Source organism: Passer domesticus, chromosome 3 (assembly GCF_036417665.1).
Source record: "Passer domesticus isolate bPasDom1 chromosome 3, bPasDom1.hap1, whole genome shotgun sequence".
NCBI classification, from domain to species: domain Eukaryota; kingdom Metazoa; phylum Chordata; class Aves; order Passeriformes; family Passeridae; genus Passer; species Passer domesticus.
The window spans coordinates 55,132,947-55,158,505 of record NC_087476.1 but is presented as its reverse complement, the minus strand read 5'-3'; the positions used below and the strand labels follow the sequence as shown (position 1 = coordinate 55,158,505).

General features: G+C 37.9%; 1 protein-coding gene and 1 long non-coding RNA gene across 26 annotated transcripts in view; both read left to right on the top strand.

Annotated features, from left to right (window-relative positions):
* EPB41L2 (erythrocyte membrane protein band 4.1 like 2) overlaps nucleotides 1-25,559 on the top strand; it is a 132,539-nt gene that overhangs the window by 28,637 nt on the left and 78,343 nt on the right. For 24 of the 25 annotated variants that reach the window (XM_064413166.1, XM_064413165.1, XM_064413173.1 and 21 more), the window contains one exon: nucleotides 2,454-2,535. In XM_064413166.1, the coding sequence (XP_064269236.1) occupies nucleotides 2,454-2,535 (82 nt within the window). Of the gene's footprint in view, nucleotides 1-2,453; nucleotides 2,536-19,718; nucleotides 19,855-25,559 lie in introns of those variants that run through there. The other variant, XM_064413170.1, reaches the window with a different exon arrangement.
* LOC135296626 (uncharacterized) lies at nucleotides 8,836-19,001 on the top strand. The gene is made up of 3 exons (XR_010358669.1): nucleotides 8,836-8,899; nucleotides 11,868-11,941; nucleotides 16,876-19,001. It is a non-coding gene; the product is annotated as an uncharacterized LOC135296626 (long non-coding RNA).

The following is a 25,559-nucleotide window of genomic DNA, read 5'->3' as shown; positions in this document are numbered from 1 at the left end:
GTGGTAACATTTTTTTAGTGTGCAGCATTCTTCCACAGGTAAAGATCCCACTGAGTTGAACTTAATCCCTTTTGATGTTAATAGTGTTGTCCACACATGTGTATGGCTGGAAGAATTGCTGATTGCTGTGAAGGGAGCTGTTTTGTGGGTTTGTCAGCTTAATGATTATGATTTCCACCTTCCAAAAAAATCGCTGCCAGACAGCAAGTAATAGCCAGCTAAAGTAAACTTAAGGTGCTTTGGTACCAGTAATAACTGGCAAGTAGTTATTTGGTGTGTTTTTTACTTCTTGTAAAAAGAAGTAAAGACCAGATTAAATTAAAATTATATACTCTATATTTGTTTCAAAGAACATGTATTCATTTTCTTAGCTTTATGGCCTTCTTTTCTGTCAGCTGTCATGGGCGCTTCCAGAGCGTTAGTGCAATGCAACAAGCATGGTTCTACAGAACTTCGCCTTCAGCAAATTTTCATCAACTTGTGTGTATCCAGTCCTGCAGAGGTTGAAATGAGAAATGCTTCTTTGAGACACTATCTAAAAGAAAAGCTGTGTCCTTAAGCATCATGAACAGCAGAAAAACTGAGTCCCTAAGCTACAGCGCCAACCGGTTACAGAACAGAAGCAGTTTCGTGGCACCGTGGGTTATGCAGCAGTGGCCCTGGAAGGGCATTCAGCAGAAGCACTCTGCTTCAGCTGCTGCTCTCCTCCCTTACAAGTTTCCATTTCTGCTGGCCATGCTGCTTTCTGTCTGCTGTTGACCTCTTGGTGGGAAGTTGAGCTGCTTTCTTTTGCCTAAGTTGCAACATTCTGCTGAGTTTCATTACCTTTGGGCTTAGAAAATGACCTTCCCTTCAGTGTTTTCTGAGGTTATTGATCTCAAAAATTTCTATCTCAAAAATTTCTATCACCAGTTTGTACCTGTGGCACATGAACTTGCATTGTAAAAATATAATTTAAATGGTCTAGACAAGATTTCAAAATATTTGCACATTTGGTGATAGTGGAGAAGAGAGGGAGTTCAAACTTCTGAACATCCGGGGCTGTGTGGAATAAACTTCCAGACTTTATTCATGTGGAAATAGACCTTTTGTTTCACTTCTACTTGGATAATTTTCCAGTAACTGCAGTCAATTAATGAGTTTTTTTAGATTCAAGGGCCAACACAGGTAACATTCTGAAGCTAGTTTGGCTTCCTGGTGTCTTACTGGGGATCCAGTGACAGCACTGAAGAGCTCTCATTTAGAGAAGCTAACCTGAAGAATAACACTCTTGCTTCTAGTAGCCAGTATGATCTGAATCAGTTTGTGAGTGTGGGTATAGACAGAACATTCATTTTTCATGGGAGCAGCTCCCAAGTCATGCCATTAAGGATGAAGAATGTGGATCATAGGTGGAGAATGGAAAAGTGTTCTGGGAAGTACAGACATGTAAAGAAGGTATTGTGGGCTGTGATAAATAACTTGGAGATATGTCCTCTTGAAGCTTATGTTCAAAAAATCAAACTAAGTTTATAAGAAATGTTTAAAATATATGACAAAGTAAAAAAAATAATTGTTATTGGTGGTTGTGGGGTTCCTTTTTGAACTGGCGTTTCCTTTTGGCATTAATCTGGGAAGCATGTTTTAGTACAAAAGATTAATCTATTTTTAGGATTAAAAAGATGGGGAACAAAATAAAATGATGGTGAATATACCTGTTACATGGATGACAGCTATGAAAGTATTCACTGGCAGAAAAAGGATCTAAATGATTTATATTTTTAATAGTTGTGTTTGTAATGTGTAGCTCTATTCTAATTTTTGAAAGAGGAAGTGTTCTACATCTTAGTTTACTGTGTGTAAATTTCAGTAGGTTAAAAGTCGTTTTACTGAAGATTGTAGTGTGTAACATATTTGCCACTGGCTATTTCTAAAGCAAGGTTGAATGCTTTCTTGGGGAGGATGTACTAAGTCAAACTGTGATTTCATTCTGGAATTGGTCTTAAGTAGGGGGGAGTGAGAAGAGGGAAGGTGGGCTGTCTTCCTCATTGCAAGCAAAATTAACCCAAGAAAACCAGTGTTGGAAAACTGTTCATTGTGTCCTCACACAATGACACAAAGAGGATGGGAGCAAGAAAAGGGGATGTGGAAGCATCCGATTGTTGTAGTCTGGGCTATACAATAAGTCAAAGTGCATTGTAAGGAGTTATTTCTGGCCTTCTGTTTTGAAAGCATACTACTTTAAGTGTGTTAGACTTTAAAATAAACTGCCACAATTCTACTTTAAGAGACAAAAATCAAAGTGCAAATTAAATGATTGGGTGTAGGGTTTCTTTCTCTTCCTCTTTATCAGGGTGTTCACATTTTCAAAATGTTTATCATTTCAGCACTGCTCAATTTCACTTATCTGGTTTTCTAATTTATTTGGTGGGTTAATTTTTTTGGTATAATGTGACTGAATTATTCCCTTATAGGCAAGCAAGATATTGTGCTGTTATCCAGTTGTCATAGTTGATTTCACTCTACAAATCTTCAAGATTCCTACTGGAGTGAAAGGTAAGTTGTGGTTTATTTTTTTAGATCAGAAGATTCATTGCATGAATTTACTAAATAGGTAACCTTTTGTGTTCTGTTTCAACTTCTCATTTACTTTAGCTATTGATGTGATAAATTTACATGGCTTGAGTTGTCAGTTTTGTGATATTATATAGAAAAGTTCTACTTAAGAACTTTGTGGTGTGCACTCTTCTGTGAAGGTAATTTTACTGGTAACTTATTTTCTCCATAGACTTCACCTTGTCTTTGAGAGCTTTGTAAAGGTTTACAGCCTAAGTGAAGGCCGTATCAGCAGAATATTGATTAATTACTATTGGGTAATCCAAAAATAACTGTTCTGTTTGGCTAGTGAAAACAGGAAAGTATGTTCCATGTATAGTGTGAGATTATAGACTTGCATGTACTGCAGGTGGGACAGCTCAGCAAGAATGCAGGTTTATTTTTTTTAGAGACTTAGGGGGAAAAAGGTTTTTTTGCTGTAGTCCGATGTCTTAGAGGCACTACACAAACACTGCATTACAACAACTCTGAGTTGGTGTTGTAAAAGAGCATGTTGGATGCCAACCCTTTGCTGTGCACATCACAGCTGCCTTTGATGGCATAATGTTTCATGACTGCACTAAAGTATGGGGTGCTTTCAAGGCCTGACCTCAGTGAAGTTGGCCTCTTGAGTAAGGAATAATTGTCTCTGCAGATTCTCAGAAGCAGGTAGTAGTATTTTGCTTATGTGTTTCTTTGATTGGATTTTCTTTCTAAAGGAGATAAAGTACTACTGCAGTTCATCTCTGTAGTACTTTTATTAATAGTAGCATGGCTCATCAGAGTTCTTGTGAAGAATTGCAGGGACAGCCTCTCTTAAAACTGGTGACTTGTCAGTGTCTAGGGGGTTAACTGGGTGTTTTACTTGATATTGTATCTACCATGGGGCTCATATTTGTCAGTGTCTTGGTTTCTCCTCCCTGTATTCTTTCTGAAGGGTGTGATAAAGCCTATCTTTTATCTTACCTTGCTGTTACTAAGCCATGCAGCTTGTGTGCTCTGTAATGTCATTGTTAGAAGATCTTGCCATTGAGTAGTAAAATAGGGTTAGCTAAGGGCAGTTTAAAGAGAACTGTGGATTGCCAGGCCTGTAGGCTTGAATCTTCCTTTTTACTTCTAACATTGTCTATGTGGTTTTCTGTTTGCTAAGCAGTAGCTCTGGAAAACTGTTTCATAGGAAAAGATGCTCAGTAACCAGAAAATAAAAATAGACTCAAAACCCCCACAGACTCTCTGAAAGATCAGTTTCATCTTAAATTACTTGCACTGATGACAAAGCAGAGTTTAACCAAATATTTATTGTTGAAATTACTCTCTAAATAGTAATGTTGTACAGCTAAATGTAACACCAGATTTTACTGTAATTTGCTGCTATCCCTTTACTGTGGGTAGAGAAGTATAGACTATAACTGTGGTATTCTTTATAGTGGTCTGGATAAGAATTTGACTACAACATTTCAAGAACACAGAATGTTATTAAGAGTATGAAAAGCTTCAGTATGTATTTAAAATGCATGATGTGCTCTCCTACCGCACTGGAAAATTGGAACAGCTTTTTCTAATTTGAAGTACTCAGTTATCCTGTATATGGGATTTAAAATATATAATCTTAATTCAAGTTTTTGAATTCATACTAGGCAGACCTTTGAATTCTACTGATTCAGCATGTATCCTCCTACTTCTGAAAATCAAACCAAAATTAAAATCTGGTGATAAAAATGTGCTTGGGTTTCACATTTGTTGAAACACTTTTATTGCTTCCAGTCAATCACAAAAGCAGAGATTCATCAATTAAAGAATGTCAGAATATACAAAGTCTGTCCTGCAAACTTCTTTGAACATTTCAGTTTTGGATCTGAAACTTTCAATTTCTAAACACAGTGTCTTGTACTTTGTAGCTATTATTTGTAAACAATCTATTTGCTGTTTCCTCAGCTGAAAGAAGCTGTTTTATCCCATTTGGCTTCTCCTTTTGAAGTTGTACTTAAAAGCTGTGTTTAACTAATACTGTAACTGCTGCTGTTTCATCATCAAGCAGTTAAAGAAGTATGCCCTGCATGTCATTGATCTTCTCATAGAGGACTGAATCCTTTTTTCTTGTATGGCTTTTTTGGTACTTTTCCTGGTAGGGCATTTCATTATTTGATCATGAGTCTGAGATAAACTCAGTGTCTCGGAGGGAAGGAGGTGGAGGGAGAGTGGACAGAGTGGGGAACCCACAACCAGAACCAGAGAAGGCTGTAGCATTAATTTTTAAGTCCGTATATTGTCTTACGGCTGCCCTTTCCCCTCTGTAGACAACATTTGTCAACGATTATCATATATTATGGTTAGAGGCAGCTGCTTGAAACAAGGCAGGGATTGCTACATAGCAGTGTTACTTCTCTCTCTTTACAAATCCCAATTGTAAGTGATTTTAGTATTAAACCTGTTTTGGACCTCTAATTATCTCATTAGTTAACTTAAGCTGTTGGGTATTTGGCCTCACACGCTTTCCTAGTGTGCTTTCTTGACTCTGTGTGTGCTTGAGAATATATTACAGAGAGAAATTAATGCTTAATGAAATATATGCACTTACAGTTGTGTTTTTTCGTTCCCCACCACTCCCTGCTACCCTTGTATTTGCTCATACCAAGACCATTGTATTTCCAAGCATGTTGAATTTTTTTTTCATTCTGAAGTGTAAGACATGTTTCTGAAGACTGAAATTTCATTGTCTCCAGATTTTTTACTGTGTTGAATTGGTAAGGTGAAACATGTAGCAGATTAAAACATAGGTTTTTGTCACTTCGGGATTTAGTCCCAGAGACATTTCAGAAAGTAAGGATGCTATTTAAGTATCATGGCATAACTGCAGAATAATAACTTAGTGTTGAGGCTGAATAGTTGAGTGTTTTTTGGGGAAAAGTTTACCCTGTTACCAGCACATTATTCTTGTACTGCAGAAGAAATTAAGCTGTGTAAAAGTGAAGCTAGGAATACTGCAGCCCTATGTTGTAGGTGAGAAAATTCTTGGAGGAAAGGTGCCTTTTCCATAGAAATGCTCAGTTGCAGGAGTTCTAGGTTTGAAAACCTAACCCAGAGTAAAAATGAAATTGTGCTACAGACTTGGGGAGAGTAGCAGGGTGATGTGGTCAATCCAGTTTAAAAAAACCCACATATAACATTGCTGTCCCCTTCATATTCCCTCTTATGCCCACTGGTTTTAGCAAATTTAGTAAAAGGTAAATGACTTCACATTCTGCTTTCATCCTTAGACCATCCAAAGATCAGTACTATCCAAAGACCATTACAAAATCGAAACAATTATTTGCAGTCTTGACTAGAGACTGGGTATTAAATGTGAGACAGTTACCACTGAAGGAGGAGTTTGTACAATTTTAGCCCTGTTATGAAAAGATGATTAGAAGCTGCTTTAGTTCTTATTTTTCCTGTGTTCTGGCTTTTGTTCCTTTTGTTTCAAAAAGCATAATGAAGCTCTATAAAAACACTCACACATTAGCACATATTTTGCCTGAGCTGATTTGTTTGAAACATCTAAGAAATCCAATTCTGTATCTTGAGAAATCATAAGATTTGATATACTGGGCTAGGATTTAAGAGTTTTATTTACTGCTTGCAATTGGATTTTTAAAGGCTAGTGTGAGAAAGGAAAAATATGTTCCCAGTATATTGGGAGCAAGTTTGCTTCAACCATTTTTTCGCCTTGATAAAAGTGCAGCTTCTTTGCATTTTTCAGATCTTCTGCTCAGTTTCCCTGATTATTGATTTAAAAAACCCCAACATTTTCTTCAGTTGTATTCCAAGGCAACACCTAGTATGAAACTGGTTGGCTTACCATAAAATTACTCAGTGGTGGTACATTGTGCCTTGGATAAAGGGCAAAGCATGTGCTGTATGTAGCACGTTAACACTTTGGAATGGGACCAGATGCAAACAGTGTTTATTGGGTGAACTGTTTAGTCACTGTCATGAGCCCTGATTTTCTGTCTTAAAACATCTTGTCTCCATAAACTGTTGAATGCTGTGGGAAGATTAATTTGCCTGGTGGAGTCACTTGCAAAAAAGGAGAGGGAAAAAGGCTAGTGTGTTGTGGTCCACGTGTTAAGCCTATTGAAGTCAAAATCAACCTGCTTCATTCTTTTACTGCTGAATGAACATTGCTTGCTAGTAAAGGATACTCATTTAGAAAAAAGTCTGTGTATCCTTCCTGTTCAATAGCTCACAAGGGTCTTCTTGTTTTACTTATACTTAAACCAAGTCAGATTTTCTTTAATGATTTTGATTAAATGTTTTAAGACTTGAAGTAGTTATGCAACAGATTTTTCTGCAAGTGTTATTTTTAAAATTCTGAGTGGGTTTTCATGTTTTATTATTCTCAAGGTTAACAAGTATGTGTCTTGCTAGAAGACTCAGTATGTAACCAGTTAAACTAACAGCTCAAGACACTAAAAGTGATTTTATGTTCTGTGACTATTTTTAGATCTTTGGTTATATCAAGAAGGTGAAAGCATAAGTGCTTATTTCAGGAAAAGTGTGTTTTTTCTCTGCTAGTTCATTTTGGGTGTTTGGTGGTATATTTTTTTGGATTTTTTTTTGTTGTTTTTGTTTACACCTGCCTGTCTAATACTTTGTTTCAGGTAACTCAGGAAATATGTTTGTATGTGTGCCCTGGTAAACTGATCATGAAGGTAGCAACTCAAATTAAAGGAGAATGAAGTTAATATTATCAGAGATCTTATTTAATGTAACTATATTAATTGATTAATTAAAATTAATTAAAAGTGGTTTCTGTAGCTTGTCAAATCTTGCTTGTTCTTTTGTCATACTCCAGTTTTTCAGTAAAAAAAATGGAATAAAAATGATCCCTCTGTTTTTGAGAAACAAAGTTGGTTTGTGTGGTTTTTTTTATGGGAATGGAATTTTTAATTTCTTTTAGAGAAGAGCAGCTTCTGCTGACTGGTTTCAGGTTATGCCTCCCACCAATTTGTTGTAACCAGTCACTTAGCTCCAGTTATTGGCACTACATGTGGTTGTGGGCAGACTCTGGTATAGCTGTGAGGCATCCTAAAGAAGGTTTAAGGAGGAAATTCCCCAATTTAGTGTTCCCATTAGAAAACTCCAAACCATGTGCTGCTCACTTACTTCCCCCTGCCCCTTTTCCCCTTTGGTTGGATAGAGAGGGGAATTAGAAGTACAAAAGGTAGAGGTTGTGGGTTTGAGGTAAGAGCAATTTACTGGAAATGGCAATGAAATAAGAAAAGGAGCAGTAAGAGCAAGAATATTAATAACAGAGTGTACGAGGGAGGTGAATTCACATGTGAGTGCTCCCCACGCAGGGCCTGGTGAATGCCTGACTGCACTACCACCCTCCACGATGCAGAAGGGACTCCTTCCCCTGTCCCCAGAAAATGATGTGAGGTGATATAGAATAATCTTTGACTCCTGGCCAGGCCCCCTCTTGGCTACTGCAAAAAATTAACCCTGTCCTTGCTTGAACTGAACCATTATCCTCTCCTTAGTCTATATCATTCATATAGTGCACAAATCCTACACCTACTAGCTATATATGTACATATATATACATATAAGCATAGGTATGATTTCAATAGTCAATGGCTGTCCCTCCAAGATGTCCAGTGAGTTGTGTCCATGACTTTGGGCTGTACATCCTAGATGTTTTCCAGGGCAGGAGTGCTGCCAGGTGGTTGTAAGCTACATCAGGAGCCTCATGTATCTGGAGCAGACCATATTCATTGCCCATGGTAGTTATGGGAGTGTTATAAAAGTCAACATTACAGGGTGTTCTCATCCAAAAATCAAACCCCTTTGAGGTACACATTGTGTTTCCCCATCCCTCTGCATTACCCAGCAGCTGCTGGAGCAAAAACAGTCACACAGGCAGGTTTGCCTTTGCTTTAGGCAGGACCAGTCTGAACTGATATTCCTCAAATGCACCACGGAGACTTCATCCCCTTCTACGGTAGGTGGGAATTTTGATTGTGCAGGACCAGTTTGATTGCTGCAGCCTCTGGAGTTAACTAAAACAGGCAGCTTTTGCTAAGTGTGATTCCGGTGTTTGAAGGCCCCATTGCCCACTGCTTTTAGTGTGGTTTCCAAGAGTCCATTGTTCTGTTTAATTTTCCCAGAGGCTGGCACATGATTGGGAATAGGGTACACCCACTCAGTCCTGTGCTCTCTGGCCCAGGTGTCTGTGAGAGTAGCTCCGAAATGAGTCCTGTTGTCCAGCTCAGTTCTCAGGGGTGCCATGTTGCCACAGGACAAGGCCCAAGATGGTGTTTTGGGCAGTAGCATCAGGCACAGGGTATTAATCCAGTCCTTCAGGGGTTGTTTCCACCATTGTAAGCATGTAGTGCTTGCCTTGGTGGATTTTCAGCAGTGTGATGCTGTGATATGCAGGGCCTCCCCATATTTCTATTTCAGCCATAGTCACCACAGCATAGAGGCCTTTCCTGCTTGGCCTGCTTGATCACAGCCCATGTTTCACAGTTATGGATAACTTGGGACATAGTGTCCATGGTTAAGTCCACCCCTCAGTCACAAGCCCACCTGTGTGTTGCATTGTTTCCCTGATGATGTAAGGCATGATGGGCCCACCAAGCCAGAAATTACTCACTTTTATGTTGCCAGTCCATATCCACCTGAGACACTTCAATCTTGGCAGTTTCATCTGCCTGTCCATTGTTGCAGTGCTGTTTGGTAGCCCAGCTCTTGGGTATGTGGCCAACTTCTTCGCTTAGGCAGTGATGTCTTGCCACATTTCAGCAGCCCAGATGGGTTTCCCTCTCTGCTGCCAGTTGACCTTTTTCCATCATTTGCTGCCATCCATGAGTCAGTGTAGAGATAGAGCACTGGCTATTTCTTTCAGCATTATCTAAAGCCTGCTGGGTGGCTTTCAGGTCTGCTCTCTGGCTTGATCCACCTTGTCCCTCAATAGCTTCTACCAGCTCATTGTGTAGGATTTCATTTGGCAGCTTTCCATTTTCAGAGTGTGTGGCAGGAACTGTCAGTAAAGAGTGTATTGCTTTTCATTTTGTTGTGGTTGATTATATGATAGGGCCTCTTCAACATGTGGTACCTTCTCCTTTGATGATGGTAGTCTGAAATTTTTACCTTCATGCCAGTTCTTGCTGACTTCCAAGATTCCTCAGTGATTGGGGTTTCCTATTTGGGCTTGCTGTGTCATCAACACAACCTGCCTACTCCATGTGGTGTAAGTGACATGATGTGGGACTGGGAATTTCCCTTTGAACATCCAGCCCAGTATTGGCAGCTGGGGTGCCAGAAGCAGATGTGATTCAGTGCCAACCCCTTCTGAGAAGCTCAAGCTCCTTCATACGCTGCTGGTATACCAGCAGTTGACGTGTAACAGGCCTGGGATCCTTTGCATCCCTGACTGCAGAAATCACAGGCTTGTCTTTGAGTCTCCCTGGGTGTCTTTTGCCAGAAACTTCAGAAAGAATCTTTTTTCTGGCTGCAGTGTAAAGCACATTTTCCACATCTTGTCCTTTTCTGACTGACCTAAAGGCTACTGCATGAACAATCTCCTGTTTAATTTGTTCAAAAGGTTCTTGTTGTTCAGGACCCCACTTGGAATCATTCTTTTTCTGAGTCACTTAATTGAGGGGATTTACGATCTGACTGTAATCTGGAATATGCATCCTCCAAAAACCCACAGTGCCTAGGAAAGCTTGTGTTTCCTTCTTGCTGCTTGGTGGGGACATGGCTATTGCTTTGTTGACCACATCCACTGGAATCTGACAATGTCCATCTTGCTGTTTTACCCTTAAAAACTACTTTGTCAGATGCTTCAGGTATCATATTATTTTAGGTAAAGTTCAAGTACCTAACAGATACTTGAAAAGCTGTATGGAAATTTTCTTACTGAGGTTTTTGGGTGTTGCCAAGGCTCTCTTTCATGACAGAACAGTTAGCTTGGTTTTAATCCAGAAACAAAGTTGGAAAGTTTTTGCAGTGTATGTGTCTTTAATAAAACTAAAGAGAAACAAAATCATAGAATAGCAAATTTGTCATCTGTCAAAGCAAAGCTTCATGAATTTTAAATATTCTTATTAGAACAGCAAGATTCTGCTATAATGGGAATTCCACCTGTACCATTTTCCTAGTTGTTTGCTATTACTAGGGTATTAGCACTTTTTTATAAAAAACAGTTCTGCTGTTAGATTTTTTGCAAGCCTAAAGTTACAATTATTTCAATTTTTCAGTAACATAAAGTAAAATTACAGAATTTTTTCTTTAACATATGTTTGCAGAGCATTATTAGTCTGAAATCATATGTAAATTGTGATAGCATAGAGGGAAAATGTACCACTGCGTAGGAGTGAATTGGAACTGGGGATACTTGGGATGTTTCTGACTATGATTCATTATTTCTTTGTCTGGTTTGGAGAGCTTTGAGTGTGGCTTTTGTACCTTTGATCATGTCTATCTTATATGTGCAAACATTTGAACAGCAAATTCAGTCACTAACTAGACAGTAATTCTTTTTTCTTCAGTACTAATTTTGAGCTAATTGAAGTAGTGATGTCAGTGGGCAGCTCTGTGTCCATGGATCATGCTTTTGAACTATTTGCTCCTATTGTGGAACTATTAAAAAGAAGAATGCACTTAGGAGGCTGAGTATCTCTAGTCTGTATGGGGGTTGTGTTAGACGACAGAAGTTGGGTTTTCGTTTTCATCGGATGTACTGTTGCATGGTTTTTACACTCTAAATGTCTGGTTCACTGTATTTTCTCCCCTTCATCCTTTCAGCTCCAAACAAGCCCTTTGTAACCTCTTCTCCCCACTTGATTTTTTTCTGTTCTTTTTTGCTTTCCCCTTGAATTAAAGTAAACACTGCTGTTGTTTACAAAGTTCTGTGCTGCTGAAGAATTGAAGATGGCTTTTGCTCTGCTAGTCATCGCTAAAGAAACATTTGTAGTGAGTTGAGAGTGGTCTGATGGTTACATGCTGTGAAGTTATGCAAAACATTTTGTCTCTGATGTGAGCAATAAAATGTTACTTGATCCACAGCTGTATTTTTAAAATGCAACACTATTTTAGTATGGAAGTCTTCTTGTTGCTTTATGTGGAAGTGATCACATTCAGGGCTTTAGCTGGAAATGAACAGTCACCTCAGAATTCTTTCATTAAAAATAGGCAACATAACTATTGCTACAATGAGATAATGTAAGACAGGCCTTACATCAACATGATTGTAACATAAAGACTTATGTGAAATCAAGCTAAGTCTAACGTGCTCCCATATTCAGCCAGCGCTTCTGACCTTTGCTTCTGAAAACGGCTGTTGCTTCTTTCACCCCCCCTGGACTAAAGGAGATGCCTGGTAGGCTATTAAGGTGTATCTTTCTTTGCATGAAAAACTTCCAGTTTTCTGACCTGTCTTTGTACTTGAAAAGTCTGCCATAGCCTACACTTACTTATCAATAGTATGCATCAATTCACATGACAGAACTGTCTTTGCTGATACCCTGAAGGCTGGTCATTCTGCAAAGGACTTGAATAGTCTGCAGGAATTTTACGAGTAATTCAGTGCTTTTCAGCCAGGAGAGTGTACTACTGTATTCAGATTTAAAGTTTTTTCCACTGATTTGTTTGTAGTTATTGTTTGGAATTATTTTTACGCTTTGTTGTATTGCTGCTCTTCTTCAAAACACACTTGCAAATTTTAGCATGGAAATTTTGAAGAACTGAACAGAAAGATCAAATTCTTCAGACTCTTAGCTTGCTGTTACACAGGGAGAAGTGGTAACAGGGGAAAAGTCACTGCATGTAGTGCATAGTTACAGGGATCCTGGGCTTTGACTTCTACTAACTTTCCATTTCTGATTGCTAAAGAGGGCTTAACTCTTGTGGTGAGAACTATGAGAAAAGGAGGAATCTAAAGTAGTCTTTTTTTTCCTCTTGGGTCACCTATGTTTTTTGTTCTGCAGCCTTTTGTACCCTGGTAGGATAAGTTGTATTTATTTGGCCTAATGGGTTAATGCCTGTAGTCTTTTTCTCTCAGAGCTGGTGGGGCTTTGTGGCTGTTTTTTGAGCTTCCTAGTGCAAGTGGTGATACTTAAAGGTCTGACTCAGAGCTAGTTACTGAATAGCATCAAGTAGAGAAAGTGAGAAGTAATCAGACTTGCAGTCTGAAGTAGAGCAGCATTGCTGCAGGTTTCTGCTCGCAAAACATTTGAGGCAGTGTAGCAATGTGTGATCAGTAAAATATTGATTTGTTTCCTGCAAATAATTTTTATTTCCTCTTAATATTGTGACATTTTGACTTAAACATTTAACTTGGTCTGTAAAGCTAAAATATTTCTAAAGCATCTTCACTGATTGTTGTTGATGTTGACTTAATACTCCTGTTTTTCTTAGACGTTATTTAATTAGAGGAATTAATCTATTCTGATTATGATACTGTCATTGCCTACAGTAATACCATGTTTTTAAACTGACCTCTCAGTTAAATAAGTTCTTGCATCAAAATGGTTAGTTATAGTGATTTTCTAGAGTCATTACTAGCAGTTCACACAAGGCAGGATGCTGAAATAAAGCAGTAGATAGGCATCTGGAAAATAACTTTTTGAGAGGAATTGAATGTGAAGAAAATCATTATTCTTTTATGCTCAAAATGTAGAGATGGATGCATTAAGAGATTTCTGAATGATTTATAATTATTTTCTTTTTGGTGGTCTGCATTATCTCTGTTTGCTCTGTAGCTTACATGAGCTCAGGAGACCAGAGTGTTGTTAAGTGTGAGGTGTCTCCTGACCTTTCAGAAGAGTTTGAGATACCATTGAGAATTCTAAATCAGATCTGGCAAATTCCCGTAATAAGATGTCAAAGACCCTTGGCTTTTTTCTGTTCCCCACAGAGTCTGAAAAATACCATAACTTGATTTATATTTTTATTTTCTACCAAGTTAAGAAAATTAAGCAGCCTAAGTTCTACAAAGCTGGCAACCAAACTTGTCTGATGTATTTTGTGTTAGATACTTCTAGCATAGCTTACTGAACTTGGTATGTTCTTCAAAAGAATATATATGGAATTTGGTGTAGTCAGTTCCCTGGATGACACCAAAGTGCTTTATATATTGTTTACATCTGAAGGTATTTTTGTCTAAGCCATCACTGCATTTTAAAACTGTCTATTAGTGTGCAGATTGGAAGTAGATAGATTACCCAGCTGTAAGTAAAGGTTATCATTTGATTTAGGGCATGATATTTCTGTTTCCATGCACAACTGATGTGTTCTTTGCTTCGAGGCCTAAGAGGTGACTATGCCAGTAAATGCCACAAATTCTCTGTCTCTGTGACAGGACTATAAAGATGTAGTCCTGTAACTACAGGATGTTATGAGTTATTTGTAATCTGAGGAATTGTTGCTGCCACAATTTCAGGGTGACTCTCTGAAGTTTTGTGTTAGGGTACAGTCATAACCAGTGTAAGCAGACTCGTTTGAATACTTGCAAAACCAGCATGAATATTTGACCAAAACTGTCAAACTAGCAGTTCACGAGACAGAGCTTGATTTTTTCAATCTACATCATCTTCTTTGCATTATTAGTTCATACACCTGCAACAGGCACAGCTTTGCAGCTCTATCTCTGCTTTTATGGTCAGCTAACTATTGACATGTTTGAGTTGCAGATTCTTTGGGTTAAAAGCACAAAATAGTTTGCTTTCTGAACATGTAATGGTGGTGGATGGGGAGGAGATGGAAGAAACCCAGAATGCAAATTCATAAGTCCTGCAAGAGGAATAAACTGGATTTAGAGATCCCACCTATCTAATATCCACTGAAATTATCTTACATTGCTAGATTTTCTTCTGCTAACTTATTTCAAAAGATTTTTAATAATGACAATACTGTGGTAAAAGCAAAAGATGATCAGTAGAATTTTTAGGTAACAATAATTTTTCATGTGTTTGAAATATTGTTCCACTTATGTTCTTTCTCATTTTTCCTCTTTTCATGCTCTTATGCTCCACTATACAATATGCAGTAATAGTTAGAAGTAGTAATATGGGAATAATGTCTTTAAATTGAAAGAGGACAGGCATAGCTCAGATGTTAGGAAGAACTTTTTACTGTGAGTATGATGAGGCACTGAAACTGGTGGCTGTTGCCCAAGGATGTTATGCATGCCCCATCCCTAGAAGTGTTCAGGGTCAGGTTGGAGGAGGCCCTGAGTGGCCTGGTCTAGTGGGAGGTATCCCTGCCCATGGCAGGGGTTTGAAACTAGCTTTTAGGTCCCTTCCAACCCAAATAATTCTGTGAATACTGGAATACTAGCCTTTCAAAGCTAGTGGTAACAAATATGTTATTGACCTTATGTCATGTATGATATGAGATGTAATCATCCTCAGCATTCATTTCAGGTTTACCTGAAACCATCAGATTTTTCCATATTTAAAACTGAGTTGCAGTGGAAGAACTTAGGAAGCACGATCTTCCATGACTTTTTCATGCTCTTCTTTATAACAAAATATCAGCTTTTTTCCCTGTCACTTATAAATGTTTGTTCTGTCAGTATCTCTTTTCTTTGTTTTCTTATATTATTCCCTGAGTATTCTTGATGCAGAACCATCCAAATGATCACTAGATAAGTATTTATTTTGTGTGGCTGGTAGGTGCTGACAGTAAAGTTAGTAAGGCAAAGAAAATAGGTTTACTTATGGGTTTATACTAGACACTCTTCACTAATTGGGATTTCTTTCCTACCAAACTGGCTTTACATGTCCTGTATAAATTAAGTATTATTGAGACCTCTGGACCATTGCTAAATTTAGTTCAAATTGACCATTGAACTTAAACATTACTAAAGAAGAATAACAAACAGATGAACAGGCAGTATGCTTGCATAGATCTTATTTCTGTAGGAAACTAGGCCAACAACTGTAATGTTTCAAACAGCATTCTTGTTGGAGTTAAATAAAATCTTTTCCAACCTGTTCCTAACATGTGGTGATGGTTGATATTTCTTTTTCTCAGTTTGATTAAGTTAATAGTTTTCTGAAAATCTTTAGCCCTTTTGCCTGCTTTTTTACTTTAAAGAATGCTTAATACTTCTGGTAAAAGCGAATGTTTGTAGACTGCCTTTTGCTGTCAGGCAAAGTTTTGCTGCTATATAAGCTCTGTTGTTCATTGGATCTTACAGTTGTTCAGGTTGGAAAAGACCTTTCAGATTATTAAATCCAACTGTTAGGTTAACACTGCCAAATGCACCACTAAACCATGTCCCCAAGCACCACATCTCCAAGTCTTTTAAATACTTCCAGAGATGGTGACAACCACGTCCCTGGACAGCCTGTTTCAGTGCCTGGCCATCCTTTGAGCGAAGATATTATCCCTTCTATCCAATCGAAACCTCCCCTGGTGCAACCTGTTTTATTTGTTGTTACTTGGGAGGCAGGCACTCATCTTGCTTGCAACCTCTGTTCCAAAAACCATGTCAACTGTTTTCCTATATTCTCTCTAAATTTTTATGTTCATGCTGCTGAATATAATTTAGAAACTGAAGTCTCTGACAGCTTGTTATGAGTGAAAGGTCTTATTTCCTCCTTTTTTGCAAATAGGAAAAGATGTTAACTAGCAGAAGGATATTGCAAGTTAGGGAAAATACAGTTGTGATTGTTACCTTAGTAACACTTAAGTAATTTGCTGGGTATCTTTCAGTACTTGGAAACTCAACTGTATTAGACCTAAATGACAACTTGTTTCTTCTTTGAAATCCTTATTACGAAAGTAAGAATTTTCATAAGTGTATTAAGATTATTTTTGACACAGTTTTTTAATGTTGTATCAGTATTATCAGTATCTCCTCATATTGTTTTTGCAACAGATCTATTGAATGTATTGTTAGCTACCTTTAGTTTTTTATTAATGAGGAGTCTTTTGAAATTCTAGCCTTGCTTTATCTAGTATTTTACAAGTATCATTCATAGCAGTATACTAAATAAATTACTGAACTTTGCCATGCTACAGTAATGAAGTAAGCTTGAGAGTCTCAGCCCTGTACTGTTGTCTGTTATTTGATTCCCTGATCCACAAATTTGCTTTTCCACTACTTTGGACTTCTTAAGCAACAGAAGCTGTCTCTTAACTTACATATATATATATATATATATATATATATATATATATATATATATATATCTCCATGTTTCTAATTAAACTTTCTCACTGAAAAGTTTGTAGCAAACTTCCCTACTCCTCATTTTAAGCAAGGGCATGCCATGATTCAAGTGTAAACCCCCTAATCCTTCACAGGTGTTCCCTTGCTGTTTCTGCCCAGAAGAGAAGCTACTAGTACAGCAGGCTGTGGAGTGAGCCCAGCAACAACTGAGACCACGTCCACCAACAAATCCAGCCCTCCAACGTGCTTTGAAGTGTCTCATGAGTGACATGAGGCAGAGACTCTCTTAGATTCCAAAACTTGTCCTGGTGATTGTCATCTGAGTTATTAAGAAAACACAGAATATGCTCAGTGAAATGAACCTGAGTATTCCAGTCAGAGAATTAACTGAGCTTCTTTTAAATGTGAAATGCGTGTTGTTTCTTCTTCTCTGGCCTTAAGCATGTGGGAAAGAAGATCATTTCTAAGCAAAGGGAAAAGGAAATTGTCTCATATTTATTAAATCCTTTTCCTATCAGGAAGTATGCATCAGGATTATATGCTTGGCAAGCAAGAGTACATATTTTGGCACATTTTTCTCTTTGTAACTTTAACAGCCTGCCAGCATTGCAGGCAGCACTAGCAGCAGTCTGTCCCAGACAGTTTTGATTATAAATCCCAGTCTCTGCAGCAGGGCAGAGAGCTCTATGGGGATGGGTACTGTTTGGTCTCCTTGGCTCCTTTTCCTACCCAAGTGCACTGGGAAAAGAGGGGGTAGGGGATAGATGGAGAAGGCAAGATGATGGTCGTGCTTCTGGTAACTCCCTCTGCATCCTAGTTAAGTATCCTGTGAGTAAATATCCTGTGTAAATTTGAGGAGAGTCCAGGCTTGTTGTGATGGAGCCGATGGTCTGCAATCTAATTGTATCTGGAAGATCTCCAATAAACCATTGTTTGAGTGCAACAACCCCCAGAATTACAAATGGCATTGCCCACACAGGCATTCCAGAAATTGTGGACACAGTCTTTTCTTGGTTATCAAATGAAAAGTTAAAGGGTAAATATCTTTTAAAGTTCTGTTGGGACCAAACATAATGTTGTGAACTTTAATCCTCCGTCAGTGCTCAGATCTGTATTGCTAATTTTGCCATTTGAGGTGGCAGTGTCTTCTCCATTTACACAAGAAGGAAGAAAAAAATAGCTGAGCATCATTATGCTTGCTCATAGTGAAGATTTTCTGTGAGAGTGATGGCCATGCTGCTGAAATAACTTACATTTTTAAAATAAATAAAATAAATAAATAAAATGGAATTACGAAGGGAGGCAATTGAGGAAGAGTAGATGTCCTTGTATGGGAAAGATTCTGAGGAAAAGGGTGAATGTCCAACTATCTTCTTGTTTTCAAGAATAATTTAGTACCTTTAGTGCTTGTTTCTTTCAGAAACTCAAAGTGATTACATAAGCATGCTTAATAAGGTAGCTAAAGTGTTACATTAATACAGTTTGAGTATTATGTTGACTTCTTGTTCTTCTAAGTCATTTGAGTAGAATGCAGTTCTGAAATTTTATGGGAACGTTCCATCTACAAATCTATTTTATCATCATTCTGTGGAATGAACATGGAGAGCAGCAAATAATGGAATTTCATATGTTTTTCCAACTTATGCCTTCAAGCAACTTTTATTGCATTTAAAACTTGTTTTAAAATGAGTAAAGCTTACATATTAAAATCTAGGATATTCCCTTTAATATTGAAATTAATGTTTTTAGTGGAAGAGAAATGTATAAGGAATATTTTTACTAATTTTTTTGATTGTGAACTGATTTTATGAAGCAATTAAATTACATATTTGGGTTTTGGTTAAGATGGGTTTTTTTCTGGAAATATTTTTTTTAAAGCCAGCCAGTTTCTTCTAACACTTAAGGAGATTTAAAGTTAGTATTTTAACAAAAAATGGAAGCTTATCTACTGACATTCTTTTTAACTTCATGTAAGCTATCTACATTGGGGTCTGTTTTTATGGCATGTAAATTTCCTGTCTACCTATTTGGTTGAGTAAAATGCCTGACACAAATTGTTGGTGCTCTTAGCTTAGTTTTATTATATCTGTTGGTCTGTGGTTTGATCTCGGGTGTAACTTTTTTAAGTCTGGAATAAGGAAAGCTGAAGTTACCAAGAGTGAAAACTTTGGTTACCATGCATATAGAAGCTACTCTTTGTAATGCAAAGGAATTGGTTTAACAAAACAAATTATTTCTTTTTCCTCAAGGGCAAACTGAAGTGCTGCCAATAAAAGGACTTTTGAAATAACTGCAGTCTTCCACAGTTTCCTTGTGTCTGCCACATGTGAAGTGTTTTGTATCTTTTTAGAATCAAGGTATTGAAGGAGACTTTGTCATGAAGATAAAGAAGGGGTTTTTTTTTAGTCTAGCATGGAATCTGAAATTGAGTTAATAACATCGCAAACATGTCAAAGCTGTTTCCTGAAGATATTTTACAAGACCAGATTTCTCTGTACAGAGATTCGAGAAGTGGATTCCCAAAGGCAGTACCGCAACTTGTCAAGATTGGTCTTTACCTCTAGGTATCTATCTTGAGTCAAGGATCTTGAATCTCATTTCTCAGGACTTGGTATTTCACTAGAGAGTGTAACCTTAGGCAAGGAAAGAAAATTACTTAAATTGTTACTATTTGCCTTAATTGTATCATATAGATCATTCAAGGAGTTGATGTTAATTAGCAGAAAAGTGTTATTGTGATTTCTCAGACTAAGTCTCTACTGTGTGTATAGCATGAAAACAAACAGAAAGATTTGATTGATTACTTGTTATAATTCCTTTGGCAGCAGTTCTTCATTTAGGAAGCTTCTGCCACTGTACCCAGTTCTGTATTCTGTCTTTTCCTTACCACATTAACAGACTGCTGCTTCAACTTTCTTCACACATCCTACAGAAAGATTGTCTATTGTTGATTTCCATTTGCTTTTTAGGTGGCTTCTCCTTAAACAACATATTTGAAATAGTTCATTTTGGATATCATCTGGGGAGTCACATATTAAACCAAAATTGTAATGGGCAGTTGTAGCCTTACTAGGTGGTACCTAGTAGACGAAGAGGGAACATCCTTCTTCCAGGTAGGGAATTGCTGTTCATTCCGTTTGTTAAAAATTAGCTTGGTTAGGAATGGGCACACTTGATGTGCACTGCAATGAAAAATTTAGTGAAAGAACATGGTAGACGATTTTTTTTTTGGGGGGGGCTGGGCACCAAATGGGGTTAGATTTAACCGGATGGATACCATAGTTTAAAAAATGGTGCTATCCTTTCTACCAATTCAATCATGCACTTGTTTGGTATTCCTGAATGAAGGTAACAATACTTACCATTATAATAATGCACAGAAATAACTCCCTGAAATTATTACTGAAAATACTTTATGCCTATGACATAATTCTGGCTAAGCTGCAAAGCTCTTAATGACTGACAGATTGCAGAGTACAATTTTTAAACATTTTAAGAATGAGCCTATGGCTGAGAAGTACTGGCAAGTTGTAGATACTGCAGATATCAAGAAGAGTGTTGAAGGGAAATGCAGATGTTATTACAATTGTTTTTATAATATATATGTATGCCCTGAGTCTCTGTAAAATGCAGGTAGCTGATGGCAACAGTTCAGTTAAGTATAGCTGTAAGCAGAGGGACAGCTGTAAAGGGATGAAGAATTTATAGTATAGCTTTGTAGAGTAATTGCAAGCTTAATGCAAAAGAATGTTTCCTGAGGCACTTCAAGAGGTTCAAGTGAAATAATTCACAGTGAATTTTGCAGTAGCTGGAAACAAACTAACTTCTTGTTTTGTTTCAGTAGTAGTAGTAGCAGCCTGCTTTCCTTCTATACCCACCCTCACCCCTTCAAATAATGAAGTTTCACTGAAATGCTTCGTTTAAACCCCTGTGACGGCTCATAGGAATGATTATACAAAAGTGTGCCAAACAGCTGGGGTTTTATAACCAAAAGTTAATGTTGAGGGCAAAGTCATAGTTTTAATGTTTTTGGAAGGAGGAGGTATAAACAAAATTTGCCTTTGTTATATGCTTTGCTTAGCAGCTTTTGTCACTGAATTATCTCTAGGTGGGGTTGATAAGGGCAGCAAAACTTAAGTCTAAAACTAAAGGATAAGATTCTCTGGGTGGAGGCTCTGTTTTGTCTGCTTTGGCACAAAGGCTGCAGGAATGGGTGAGGGTGCTAATGTTGAGTGTGGTCTGCAGCCCACTTTGCCTCTGCATCCTGTCCTGTCCCTGGATTTATGATGGTGAGGGTGGGTAAGACAACTGCGTGTTGTTGCAATAGCTCTCTGTTGCGAAAGGCAGAAGCAAGCTAGAGCAAAGACTAATTCCTGTGGTATCCTTAGCTCTGTTTCTTTTCTGGTTGAAGGTAGTGTGGTTCCTGGGAAGCTGTCAGAGGTTGGTAATTTGGATAGAGAGAAGTCAGGAGCACAGTAACAACAGTGAGGGTGGGGTTGTCACTAAACTATAGAAGAAAGGATGGAAGTTGGAGCTGGTACTGATGCTGCAGCAAAAATGAATTTAACTGGAAAAAGCTAGTTTTCTTAGTACTCCTTAATTTGTGCTGCCTTGTTCCCAAACTTTCCAATGAATGGTGTTACTCAGTCATGTGACTGGTGCCTCTTAACAGAATAGACTAAAACTAAATATCAGCTATGCTTAAAAGTATCTTTGTGATTTGCTTTTGAAAATGCATTCATAATAAGTGATATCATGCATCTCTCTGATAGCTTTTCTTAAAATAAGCTTCCTTTTTATTCTTTGGCTTATCAGGATGGTAGAATAAAGGGTTGAAGGAACCTTGAAAAGCTTTAGTGTTTCAATAATGTGTACAAAACTTAAAGCTATGGTAATTTGAGAAATGTGGTGCTTGACCTATGATACTGCTCTAGTTTGCTGTTAGAATTGGAGGAACTAGCCAAACCAGTAAATCCACTGTGTAGAAAACAGTATTCCGGAAAAAACCTTCAACAATCCTTTATAAATCAAATGTTTTACCTACTGTGAAAGTCTTCAGTTTCTCAAAAAAGGGTCAGTGCAGAGTAACCAGTCTTATACTGGAATAAAGATGCTTGTGTCGTGGCAATAGGAAACCTTTTACTACTAAAGGTTTCACTTCTCAAATTTGCTTCTTTCTAATATTTCTGGAGTTATGAAATATTCACCTTCTGTTTTCTACTTACAGTACAACCATTTGAAAGAGTTTATCATTAATATTTATTGTACCTGACTTATTACTTGGATGCCAGTCTCGGACTTGCCCTGACAATGAGTTCTGAGATGATTAAATGTATCTCCTATAACTTCTAATGCATGTAGTGCCATAGAAGGATATTTCTCAGTTTCTGCAATACACTATGCTTCAAATTGGAACGGATTATATATTTATATTATATTTCAAAGTCAGCCACAGGTTAGAGATATTGACAAGTCAGTCATTTCAAAGAAATGTGCTGTGTGTCCTTGGATGAAACAAGTTTTCCTTGAAAATCTTATTTCTGTGGAATAACTCTCATTGTTGTGTGTAGTCAGATGCAAACCATTGTATTATGTCAGTCCAGAGAAATTTTGGAAAGGAGATTAGGAGAATCTCTCTTGAGTACAGATTCAATCACTTCATTTTTTTTCCTCATAGCGAGTATTCTTTCAATTTTATTGAAATTTTCAGAAATAGCCATAATTTTAAATGGACATTGAAATGGTTTAACAGTCAGTAGGAAACTAAATAGTTGTTCATAGTTGTTTAGTGCCATCCTAAAGCAGCACTGCTGTTAAAGTGTCAGTAAACTTCATTGTCCCATGATTTCCCACTAAGATTTTTGTTTGCTGGGAATCCAGGAGTTGCAGACTCTTTCTAGAGAGGGAAGCATTGGCAGTAATTAATGAGTGGGACTGCTGAGTACAGTGTCCACATGTATTCATTGTTACCTCAGGATGATCCTGTGATGTCCCTTTGGCTAGTGGTGATTTAGGTGACCCTGTCTGCCATTGTGATAGCCTGATATTGATAATTAATTTGGAAGGGGACCCTCTTCTAGGCTGCCAGAAGATGCATTTACTGTAGCTGTGGGCTGTCTGGGACCACACTGTTGCTCAAGGGTAAAAGTTAGCTTCTGTAAGTCTTATTTATGCTTAGGTCCATAGAGAATATTTGAAAAACATATTACAGTTCAGACTTAATTCTGAAACTGAATTCTATGAAAGTGACAGCTGGAAGTTTCTGGGAGTTTATAAATAGCCTGTATTAAGTATCTGTATAAGGGTATATGTGAGGGACATTGCCATCCTTGCTTTCTGATAGGAAACAGCTTGTAGTTGGGGAGGTAGCAGGGGCACAAAGTTAAACAGTTAACAAACCAATGATCAAACCACCTTTTTTTTGAAGAGAAGGCTGATAGCCTAATTTTGTGGATGAGATTGCTGGAGTGGACTTTTGTCTCGCTTTGTTTTGTTTAGAATTTACATCTATTAATTGACAAGTGGCAGAATTACATTTTCAGTGGCTGAGTCCCAAATGTGAACATTGCTGAGTTAGAGGTTCTAACCATTGCAGGCTTGGTGTATTTGCTTATTTTGCTACACTGGTGTGTCTGACTTAATTGGGTCATAAATTCCAGCTTTTGTTCTCAGCCTATTTTTTTTTGAAAGCTCATCAGACTTTAATACTGATTGCTGTATGAAAAATTGCTTCTCACCGAGTACTCTGGAAAATTCAACAATGGTAACCTTTGGAGCTTGAAAAGGTTTTGAAAGGTATCGGCTTGGGTTAGTTACTTCATTATTTTTGGGTAGTTGTAGTGCTGCTCTTGTTTTGCTTTACTGTTTTGACACCTACAAGTTGAATGGTATAGTGATTTGTAGCTTAGTGGGAAAGTAACCATAAGTTTTGCAATACTAATATTTTTGTGCTTATAAAGAAATAGCTCAAAATTTTAAATTTTCATTTATCTGGAAAAAGTCATATTTCATGATACAAAATATTTCTAGAGGCTAAATTAAATTTAAAAAATTAACTAAATTTTAAATTAAATTAAATGGGGAAACAGGCATGATGCTCTTCATACTAGTTTTTATGTTTATATTTACTTTCTTAGACAACTCAGATATACTGTGGGTTTCTTATGGAAGTCACTAATTTCCATTGTAAAAGCAGTTGCATTCAAATCACATTTGCTTCTGGCAGCCAAAAATTCACTTAAAGACAAGGAATACTTTAGTAACTGCCTAATACATTGGCTCTGTTAATTAACTGGAGTGCCTTGTATTACATGATTGAGTGTCCGTGTGGAGAATTAAATATACTGTGACTCATAAGCAAATTTTGCTGTAATAAGAAAAAAATTACCTATTATTTGTCTAGAAATCTTTACTGTCAGAGTTAAAGAAGTACCTCATCTCTGTATGTTGTGAGAATTGCAATGCTGGCTCGGTCAGGTGAATTGCAAAACAGAACGGAATGCAAATCAGAGCATTCCAAATTGTCAGCATATGCAGTACTTCCACAGTTTTTCTCTAGATAAATGTGTGAGGCTTTGGCAGGCTGCACAGTGATGTCTGCCATGTCTCCCACATAGGTTGCCCTGTAGCATCCTACTGCTGCCAAAAGGATAGGTGGGTGAGGCTTCTGTACCTTGCCAAGGAACTTAATGCCTGATTGCTTGAAGCAAGGCTTCTTTAGTTGGGTCTCTTTTTAAACTTAGTTGTAGATCATTTCTAGGTTTATCTGCATATCCTGACTGAAAATGTTTGCACTGGAAATCTGGGCTTTTTTAACCACTACATATTTAATTATGTCCTGCTTTTAAAATTAAAGAGATGAGAAAACTGTAAGGCTGGATATTGTGCAAGTGTTCTGCACATGGCACAAAAAAAGGCAGGATTCAATGAGTTTCTCTGATTAAAAAAAAATAAATTACTCAGTTTCAGCAATACCAGTTGAAATTCTTAAAAGCCTTTAGCATTTATGATATCTGAAAGATTTTCTGACCAATCTTTATTATAACAGAAATTTAAATGATGCCACATGTAGGAGGGTATTTCCTGAGGAATCCTTGGCTGGATGGCAGATTAGACTATAGTATACAGAATTACAGAATGGCTGGGGTTGAAAGGGACCCCTGGTGATCGCATAGTCCTACCCCCCTGCTAAAGCAAGTTCACCTGCAGCAGGTTGTACAGGATCATGGACAGACAGCTTTTGAATATCTCCAGATCAGGAGGCTTCACAACCTTTCTGGGTAGCCTGTTCCAGTGCTCTGTCATCCTCACAGTAAAGAAGTTTTTCCTCATACTCGGATGGAACTTCCTGTGTTTGAGTTTGTCTCTTGTATCACTGGGAGCCACTGAAGAGTCTGGCCCCATCTCCTTGACACCTGTCCTCAAGATATTTGTGCGCATTGGTAAGAGCACTTCGGTTGTCTCTAGGCCAAACAGTCACAGCTCTGAAGGAAATGCTTCTGTCCCTTGATCACCTTCATAGCCCTCACTTTAACTCTCTCCAGTAGTTCCTTGTCTTTTTTGGACTGGGAAACTCAGAACTGGACACAGAACTCCAGGTGCAGCCTCATTAAGGATGAGTGAGGGGGAGGATCACCTCCCTCCACCTGCTGGCAGTGCTCTTTCTAATGCATCCCAGGGTATCATTGGTCTTGTTGGCCACAAGGGCACACTGCTGGTCCATGGACAGCTTGCTGTCCACCAGGATCCTCAGGTCCTTGTCTGCAGACCTGCTGCAGGTCAACTACTAACTTTTACTGGTGCACAGGGTTATTCCTTG